Raw genomic sequence first — 10,306 nt, forward strand, 5'->3', positions numbered from 1 at the left:
CAATGAGTGTATTTTGCAGCAATGTAACATGTATCCAAGTTTCCATATGGCATTACAGCAGACATGTTATCTCTAACTGTTCTGCTAGTTTGTACGTCAGCCTGTTGCCCTTTTACTACTGCTCAACATTTTAAGGATGGTACATGTTGCTATTGAAAGCAGCAAGACGCTAGGTATTTTGTTACAATATTGTACATAAATTGGGCTAGCATTTTATTTAAAGTAACTTATCTGTATGTTTCCTCCCAAAGCTCTCAACACACAAAGCACATTCAGCAATAAAATCAATAAAGTAAGAATCGCAATAGCAATTTTAAAGGCCAGAAAAAGGACCAAATCAAATTAAAAGTAAGTCCCAACCATGACTTGAAGCTGTTCACATGGTCTTAAAAAAAATAAAAAATTAAAGCAGGGATTTAGAACAAAGGCTGGACAAAGCAACAATCTGAGTCGTAAAGCACAGAGAGACTCTTAGTGCAGTAGACAGCATTTAGACAGTGAGAGATAGTGACCTAAGGGAGGGAGGTCATTCTCATTGGGTCTAGACCGTCTCTCTTCCAGACAGTATATGTGTTTGTTCATTTTTGTGTCTAAACACACAAAGGCACACAAACACGTGTAAAGATGCATTTTGGTCAGACTTACCTCAATGAAAGGGTCAATGTGCAGCATGAGAGCCTGAGTCCTGCTGATGATGAACTGATTAACGCAGGCAATGGCATGAGACCTGCAACACAACAACAACCACTTCAGAACCACACACACATGCTATTCTCACATGTTGCACACTATGAATGCAGCCCCTGTCTTCTTCTCTGTTCCAAACGCCACCTCCAAATATGAAGATGTACGTCTACAGGCCTGTTGTATTACGACACGCTGGGGCTTTACAAGAATATATAGACCTTTAGTGCGTCTTGTAAATATACAGTACGTGTAATGTTAATGTATTTGCTTCATTATTCCAGTTCCAAATTTACCACTTTAATCTCAGAGTACATCCTAATTATTATTTTGTAAATTTACAACTTTAAAGGTCCTATGACATGGTGCTTTTTGGAAGCTTTTATATAGACCTTAGTGGTCCCATAATAATGTATCTGAATTCAGCCTTGGTGCAGAATTACAGCCAATAGAGCCAGTCCCATAATAAGCTTTCCTTAGGACGTGCCATATCTGAGTTTGTAGGCTTTGGGAGGTGGGGGGGGACGGACAAACTGCCACTTTGCTTGTTTGAAAGCCATGATGTCTCTCTCTCATGGGTGGGACACATTTTCTGAACGGGCAAAGCAGAGAAAGGGGATCAGCCCATCTGAGCTTTCATTTTCTCAAAGGCAGAGCAGGATCCACAGGTACCTCGGTTTACACCTACCGCCGTTTCTAGCCACTGCGGGACTATTGGCAGACTGCAGGAACTCATATTAATGTTAAAAAACCCTCATAAAGTGACATTTTTATGCCATGGGACCTTTCATATAAGAAAATCTTTTCTCTGAATATTACCCCTCACCCTTGAGTTCGTAAAAAAAAAATGTCTTCCTACAATGGCCTTAGAACGCTGTCGTGGCAGAAGCAACTTGCGTTTGCCAACATCAAGCTGACAAGAAACTCCTCGGCAGATGAAGTTTCTGATCTTTGTGATTGGTTTAATGGTCTCGCCCACTTGAGATCAAATTAGGGGTGATTGGCCTACAAACTATAATGAGTTTGACCCCCCTGTTACAAAATCAATATAAATCGAAATCTTAGGAAGGAAACTTGATACCTAATCTTAGGACTGCTGTGCTTAAAAAACTGCAAGAACTTGGGGATCATGATGTTCAGAGGACGATCCAATATGTCACTGTCCAGGATCTCAGCGGAGTCCTCACAGATCTTCTGCAGGGCTCCAAAAGCTCCCTGAGGGATAAAACAAAAAGCAAAAAAACAACAGAGAATGTTATGAAAAGTCCACTAAGACACCTGACCTCTAGGCAAGTTACACTGCAGCTGGAGACAAGGGTCTGTGGAATTGGAATGGACTTAGGGTTCTGTTTACCTTCTTTGGTTTTTTGACATTATTGTAATACATTCTCAACAACTTGTTAATATACCGTATGACTATATTTTATTGGCTCTGCCCTGAACAAATATTATATCACATGGGTTTGCATAAGGACAAGTCACATAGGAGGATCTTCTTCCAGTGTTTTGCACAGTGCCCAAAAATGCATTCAACCTTATCATCCATAATCTTCAATAGGATTCATCCCCTTCTGCTCTAATAACCTTCAAACAGTCACACACACACATACACACGCTGCAGACTTCAGTGTCTCTCACAAAAATGCAGCCTGAAAAGCAGATACAAGACACAGCACAGCACTGACGGTGTCTGAAATTTGTTTCCATGGAAACCCTTCCCATGTGAGCATTCCTTTCAGATGACAGATACAGAAGCCTCAAAAAATGTGGAGAAACCAATGGATTGAAATAAGATGAGGAAGGTATGAGGATACAATGTATAACAGGAGATGGCGAAGTGTAATCGACGTGAACGCAGTCATTTCATTAATTACTATGCAGATGACATTTTTATAGGCACATCAAAAACCATAATTAGATAATGTAGCTTCTTTAAATTTTACAGTCTATACAAAACAAAGCAAAGTGCTAGAGGTATGTCTTGTTTAGTCAAATCAATAAGTTATTCATGCATCAGATATGGGCTCAGGAAGCACTTTAAATACTGAAATGTAGCTCCATTTTAACTCATCCTACGTGAAAATGTGTGGAACCGGACACAAGACCGCTCCCACTTACGTCTAACCGTAATGCAGGTGTTTGTGTGTCTGCGTGTCAACAGAGAAGGGCAAAGAAATAGGGTGTGGCCTTCAAGCATTCCAGCGACGCTGAAACATTGAAACTGTAATCGTCCCTTCAAGTCCTGCTACGGAAGGCAATAAACGCGAGAATGTAACTCGAGCAGATGACAGCAAGCCAAAGAGAGCTATGCATTTAGTCAAATAAATGGCTCCTTCACTTCCTGCTCTGGACATGCAAAGAATGTCCCGGTACAAACGAGCACTGAGGGGACAAAGCATTTTCATATATGGTCGCTTACTCCCCCTCAACTTAAACCTCACAACCGTCTTCCAACTGCCATTAATCATAGAAGTAAAACTGCTGTCAGGCCTAAACCTATATAAAGCCATCCACCAACATTACACTCGGCCTCCAACACACCTGCTCCTGTCTTTTTATAGAGCATGTAGAGAGGGGTACAGTGTGCTGGCCCACGGGGCTCATCCTACAACTGCTGCTCTGAAACCACAGAAAAGAGACAAGACCTTTGGTACAGCTGTAACTGCTGATGTTACCAAGGGGATGAGCTGGTGTTTATTTTCTTCTTTTTCTTTTCCATATTATATATTATGAGAAATCCATGCACTTGGTTAGCTGCATATGTTAAAAAATATATTTAAGACAATTTTATAAAGAAGACAATGAAAGACCCCAACTCAAGACAAAATACATTACGCAAAGTAAACAGCTACACGCCCCAATTAGATCATGTATCCAACCGACCCTCTCTATCCTAGCAACATCAGCAGACATTAGCTCAGCGTGAGTCTGTACTGACTGCACTCATAAAGAGGATCATTCTGTAACAGAGTGATCTTGCGCAAACACCTATCTATAAATTACAGGAACGTCTGTCTTTCTGCACTCAGTGTGTGTGTGTGTGTGTGTGCGTGTGTGTTTGTGTGTTATGAGCATATCTCTCGAACCAATGGATTTCAAACTTAGGGTGTCTTGAGGTGCCAAAATGGACGTTGTTTGGATCAGATATGCAAAAGATATCATTTACTACATTGGTAAAAGAAGCACACATTGGCTTTTGCAGCTCTAGCTGCTGGCCACTCCCCTTCTCACCCTAAGGAACGGAGACAAAGAGCAACGGGGCTTTCTTGCTAATGTTTTAAATTGATGTAAGATGGCAGAACATAACGTAATCTCTGAGATTATTCCTTCACAGCGCTGTGCAATGGGAGAAAATCTCAGAGTTAAACCGAGCAGAAAGCCATTTTCATCAGACTCAAGCCGGGTCGAGTTAATTACGTCTACTGCTAACTTACAACCCTAATAACAATTACACAATACTACTTCACCATTAACTGTCAAGCTACTAGAAATGAACAGGACCTCAATAATACAACACAACGTCTCTTTCTCTCTTTCATCAGGCTAATGATTACTCTACCTTGTCATTGTGATATTTTGTGATTAGCCTACATTCTGAATCCCCCGTTCTCTGTTGGGTAAATATATTAGTACAATGTCTTCCTCTGATGTAGAAGTAGCCTACACTGTAAATCGGTAATATGCTATACTGTGGAATTGCAAATTAAGTGGTTTGTGGTCCTTCCCTATGTAATTTTGGGGTACAATTGAATTTTGATGAATTCTACATGCAGCAATACCACAGGCCAAGCAATCGGCCTTTTCAAAAACAGACACATTTTCAACAGGCACTGCACTAGTATCCAGTTAATACACAACACAGAGGACATGCAGACTGATCAAAAGGCCTAGGGCCAACGCGTCTCGTCGCTTCGATTACCAAGTACACACTGCTCTGAAACCGTACACTGGCAGTCACCATGCATATTCCCAAAATAGATATCAAAGTGCGGGCGGCAGTAATGGTGTGGATTATTTCTACAGCATCTGTCGACACCCTAAAAAATTGTTTGACACGCCATCGATATTTGCTGTCTCTGGTACTTTTACAAGGTAGAGTAGACCGTATTTATTCTTGCTTCTTGCTTTTGTCCAAAGCAAAGTACAAATGAGGTACAATATAAGCCACAGTAGATCAAGGACAAGAATTTGAGAATAAGTACTGCAATGTTCCATCTGACACAAACGCCACAAGGCTGCAGGTGCGGTGTACTGAAACACATATGAAAGAGCTTTTCTTGTTAAAAACCAAATAATAATAAGATATATATACGACCTTAAGTGATATGATAGGGGCTCCATATATTGAAAGTTTAAGTAAGTATAAGTCCAATTCCTACATTATAGAACAGGCTTCATAAATGACCTGTCTGGTGTGGCAATATGTGATATCTTTTGCCACTTTAAATCTATAACCTCACATCTTGTAATAGTTCAAACCCATTAGAGTATCATTACTGCCATTAACATTACAGGAAACATTCACTACATCCATAACCCCAGTATATAGCTACACCGGGGGCTCTCCCAGACTCTTAAAGTATTTATAAAACTTACTGTAAAAGAAACAGCAGGAAAAGATCAATTGCAGTGCAAAATACCCTTGCTTCCCTACCACGATGATACTGGACAGAAACCCGCTGAACAACAAACTTTATAATGAATACACTGGCAGCTTTTAAATATAGATTTTGCACCTGTTATTACAAGATAATGAAGACATCCAGAACCAACTTAACCATCTTCACCATCAGACGTTAAGAAGCTTTCCAGCCTCCAAGCTGCTTTTCAAAATCATAGTGAGCCTTATGAGGAGTTGCTACACTTGGTCGCCGTTCAGTGTTAAGCCTCGTACACACATACACTTCAAGATCCTCTGCAGTAAATAGCTGACCTAAATCTCGGCTTCTGATTGAGCTTCTGATTGAGGCCGGCTGTGATGCTACAAGAAGAGCCATTTTTCTGTCACACCACTTCCTTAATTGTCAGATATTACGGTCAAATGTATGGACATTCAGCAGGAATGTAAGGGGTGATGAGTAATCCTGCCGGGATACATTTCAAATGCACTTCAACACAACTGCTTTTACATAGACAGTTTAAAACATTGCCTAATATGTGCGTGTTTCCTATGTAATACATCACCTCCCCTGTAATGGCTGATGTCAGAGGCCCATACAGCTGGCAGCATATTAACGACCAGGGAGTTTATGTGAGTATGGGTGCGGCCCATTAACACAGATCCTGCATCCACTACAAGCTACTGTACTGGAATCTCAGTGGTCGTTGCAATGGAGCATTTATCCACCGTTTCAAAGTAGTAACTGTAGAAGCACTGATATGATCAAGAACACAGCACAAAAAGCACTTCCGCTTAATGCAATCAAGAACTGATAATAAGTATCACACTGCAAAGCAATCACAGGAGTGAGAGGTTTAATAAATAGGATAATGGCGGACTTAAGAGAAAAAATAAAACTTGCATTTTAAGACAAAACAAAACTATGTTGTTTTAGCTGATATGCACATTAGAAAAGCTATTCTAGGGGATGATGTGCGTGAAGTCAGAAAATGGGGTCATTATCGTTTCAAGGATAGAAAAAAATGAATGATTCCATGTTAAATAATCTGCGGTTGTGGCTGCCTCTCCAGCTGTGAGACTGCCTTTAGCTCATCTAGCCAGCAGGATGCTGTCCAGATGCTGCTTTTTAGCTGACCCAGCTCTCTTCCCTTTCCGCGATAAATTAATAAACAAATGAGCAGACATGCCTACTTATAGCACAAGTGTGCTGTAAAGTAAAACAGGATCTCAAATGTGCATACACTCTCAGTCTCTCTCTCACACACACTCACACCACTAAATAAGTGAATAATACAACAATTACATTATTACCATCAAATCCAAACAAGGAAGAGCGTAATCACTAAAATATACTACCATGTAGATACTAGTTTTGCCAGAACCACTGGATCGTAGCATGTCAAACAGGTTTAAATTTAGGAATTTAAATGTGGAAAAATCCTGACAGTCCCCCGTAGAGTGAGAAATAGAATGAATGTGGTAGCATTCAGCCTTCAATTTTGTTGAGTTTTCAATGTTTGATGGTAACTTTGCATATAAAGATTTTTAAGGTCTTCCATGCCATAGACCAGTACTCATGTCTATATGGGTACATCTTTTCTGTCATCATTGGTACAGTTTAATGTCTGAAAGATGTGCCCACATTCTATAGGCCCCGACTGATTAGTAGGAAATCCCACAATCGCGAGATCCCACCTACAACTCCCACGTTTATCCTCACCTCACACGTGTTGTAGTCCTCGGAATCCAACAGCTGGCAGAGTTTAGGCAGAAGCTCCGGCCAGTTTTGTAACTCTCCCTTGGAGGCGATGGTGGTGATGAGGATACCTGTTACGGGTTAAGATTAACTATTAAACTGACAAAACTACAAAGAATGCACAGACACTGCTTTTTTTAGTGATTAAAACCAATACAAGGAAATACAAACAAAACTCAAGTGTTGTTTTTTTCACAACCCAGAATGATAAGCTGGTGTTGCCAGACCATCCAGCGCTGACACAGCACTGTGGAGATGTAGGTAAGGCTATGCAAGACTACCACAATTGATGTACTCAGTTGGAGGTCCAAAGTGACAGTATGTGCTGTGTGCAGATGTAAAAAAGAATCTACGCCACCAGAGAACTACACGGGCACAAATAAAGATAGATAAATCTGTTTTGTAGATATGAACACGCAAGTTATGATGTGTGATCCTTTCATCACATTCAGTAGACGCAGAGGATGTAACTTACCCACGGTGGCCCGGATGAGGGGCGAAGAGTCTCCGATGTTTTGGAGGCACTCGCTCTTGATGAAATCAGACACGCCATTAGGGAAGTTCTGATAGTGGGCTTTAACATTGTTCTTCAGTATCAGCCCACTTAGGGACCGTGTTGGTTCATCTTGAAAGGGGGGTGGGGGAGAAACATTTTTGTTGATCAAAAGATCTTATTTCCTTAATTCAAACTAGCAAGCAGCACAACAGAAACGCAGTCTTGCGGCAACAAGAACTATTAATATGAAATACTTATTATTATTCCAACAATGTATTTAAATGAATTTTCCTTGTAAATTGGTAACTAATATCTGGACTCTCTTCAGTTTTAATTAATTGTAGCTTGTCACATTTGAAGTAAGAGCATCCTAAAACGTCTTAACACCACTTAACATTTCGGTCATCTACTGTGCAGACAGCCAAGCCAAGAGTTGAGTGGTGCCAGGAATTAGGTTTAAAATTAGAGTGACCCATATTCCAAGTGCCACATCATCTGTGGCAAAGATGCCATCAGGTCACCAGAGTCATGGCCAAACCGACCTGTCACTGAGCAGTTACATAAAAATGGCAGGTCTGACGTTCACACTGTCTAGTACCATCGGATGATCGAGGAACACAGTACAGATACGGAAAAATGACACACTGAAACAGACAAGGCAGACAACTTACCTTCTGATTTTAACTTTGTCAAAACAAATATCAAATAGTTGTTAAAGTCTGGATATTGGTTCAACTGCTCAAGTCTCTGGGAAAACTGGTTGAGGAAGACAAGTTGCTGACTGTATGTATGGCATGTGAAAAGGTTGTTAGCACATCATCACCACAGTGTGTTACATGGTAGTAATGACAAAGACAGATTCTTTCATCTAAAGATATGTAGAAAGGGCAAAGGTTCATGTGGTCATACGGTGGTGTAACGTAACAGTATAATGATGTGTGTATGTCTGTATGTGTCGGGGAAGTGGGTGTATGATTGTAGGGGGGAGTCATAAACATGTCAGTTGATGTGACAAAATATTGTACGTACCCTGACAGACGCCGTATTAAGGCTATAACAGAGGCTCATCTACAAGTTAATGATGCAGTGCATATGAAGTGTTACATAAATAAATCATTTAAGATCAACAAGCAACCAGACTAGACATAAGGGCAAGCAGCATGGAGCAGTGGACAATAATTCTTCTCTGTTATTGTTGAAAAAGCTGTAACACATTTGCAGTTGACAACAGTGTAGATGAGTAATGCTTTTTAAATGGTACACAGCTATAATTACTTTGCCATATCGTTGTAGCGGGTAAAATATGTGGTTTTTAGGTTTAAGTGTGAATGAATCCTAATAAAATGGAGCAGATGTGACACTAAAAACATAAATAAATGTAGCATTATCCAGGTTTTTGGTTGTTGCATTTAATGCTAATCAAGATAGTTTTGGGAGAGGTTTTACTTTATTCAGATTTCAATTGTAGCTAACATTTTTCTTTCATTGTCCTGTCACAAGAGAAATGTACATTTTTGGATGCTTGTGCATGCATCAAACTAGTAATGTCATGCGTATAAACCGTGTTCTTTGCACATAAGCTTTGTGTATACATTTTGGTGTAACACCCCGACATTACATTACTGATGTTTTGTTTATAGTGTTATATCATTTATACTTAAGAGCAGACACTAAGTGGATATATGGTGACACCTTTCTATCATAATGTCTGACATTTCACTGTACAATTATGCTCATGTGTAAAATGAATACCTGTTTAGCTTTACGCTTGCCCAGTGCTATTCGAAGATTAGGTAATGGATAATACAACGTTAAGAGTGTTGCATGAAGCTGTTGACTATTTTTGCTGCTGGAGCATAATGCAAAGTGAGGGTGTGTATGGAGACGATTAACGCGACGCTTGTAGAGTAGCGAACCGTAACATTAACCCAGCATAATAAACACCAATATCTAATATTATAAATGGCCAGCCATGAGTAATTCAACACGGCACGGCTTGGTCTGCTTTGTGAGGAGTATGTTGAGCTTATCGAAGACAAAAAAGCACCAACACCTGCGTACCTGCTTTCTTATAACGGTAACCACCCAGGCTAGTGTTAACGTTAGCTTTCGCTAGCCTGTTGAGTCGATTTGACATGTATTAAGCACCAACAACTAACAAAACGTGTGTTATAAGCATAGAGGTTGTTACAATCCATGTCTGGTTTAGGAAAGGATACTTGCTGGACGGATCTCTGTGTGGACGTATCTGGCGACTGAGACTCTTTCAGCAGCTGTAAAATTTGTTGAAGTCCTTGCTCGTCTGGCTTCCACTCACACTCCATCTTGCTCTAACGTTACTGCTGCTGCGGATAAAGAAATAACATTGGCTGACACAGAGGACTTGTTATCAAATGACTCACGAACGCGTAACGTTACCCCATAAGAGACAAGAACACGTTCTCGCTACATTATCAATGCAAATAAAAGATTTTTAGATACAGTTATTCTTTTTACCTGACTCGTTTTAGCCGACGTTCTCGAGCGAAGCTGACTCTCTAGTGAAATGTGACCGTCTGTCTGGGGTTTCAGACATGGGCCTGTTACAGCAGGCACATCCGCTGAATAACCTGAGCCTATGGCGAGCCAGGCAGTTCAAAAATACGTTAACATCAGTCAATGGCATATAGACAATGCACAACCAAAGTGTTGTCTATGTGTTGGTAATGTGTTGTTAATGTGTTGTTTATATTAATTGTTCAAATGTTAA

General features: G+C 40.3%; 1 protein-coding gene across 4 annotated transcripts in view; it reads right to left on the minus strand.

Annotated features, from left to right (window-relative positions):
* tnpo1 (transportin 1) overlaps nt 1-10,199 on the minus strand; it is a 29,772-nt gene extending 19,573 nt beyond the window's left edge. For 3 of the 4 annotated variants that reach the window (XR_004660004.1, XR_004660005.1, XM_034897096.1), the window contains exons 1-7: nt 10,054-10,199; nt 9,777-9,902; nt 8,229-8,304; nt 7,537-7,686; nt 7,026-7,132; nt 1,766-1,899; nt 646-727 (exon numbers count right to left, since the gene is read on the minus strand). Coding sequence is in view for 2 of the 4 variants with exons in the window: in XM_034897096.1 (XP_034752987.1) it covers nt 646-727; nt 1,766-1,899; nt 7,026-7,132; nt 7,537-7,686; nt 8,229-8,304; nt 9,777-9,881 (654 nt within the window). In the remaining 2 variants the exon portion in view is untranslated. The remainder of the gene's footprint in view (nt 1-645; nt 728-1,765; nt 1,900-7,025; nt 7,133-7,536; nt 7,687-8,228; nt 8,305-9,776; nt 9,903-10,053) is intronic. The other variant, XM_034897097.1, reaches the window with a different exon arrangement.
* Between the last annotated feature and the right edge of the window lie 107 nt (nt 10,200-10,306).

The sequence above is a fragment of the Etheostoma cragini genome, chromosome 16 (genome assembly GCF_013103735.1).
Source record: "Etheostoma cragini isolate CJK2018 chromosome 16, CSU_Ecrag_1.0, whole genome shotgun sequence".
Classification (NCBI taxonomy): Eukaryota; Metazoa; Chordata; class Actinopteri; order Perciformes; family Percidae; genus Etheostoma; species Etheostoma cragini.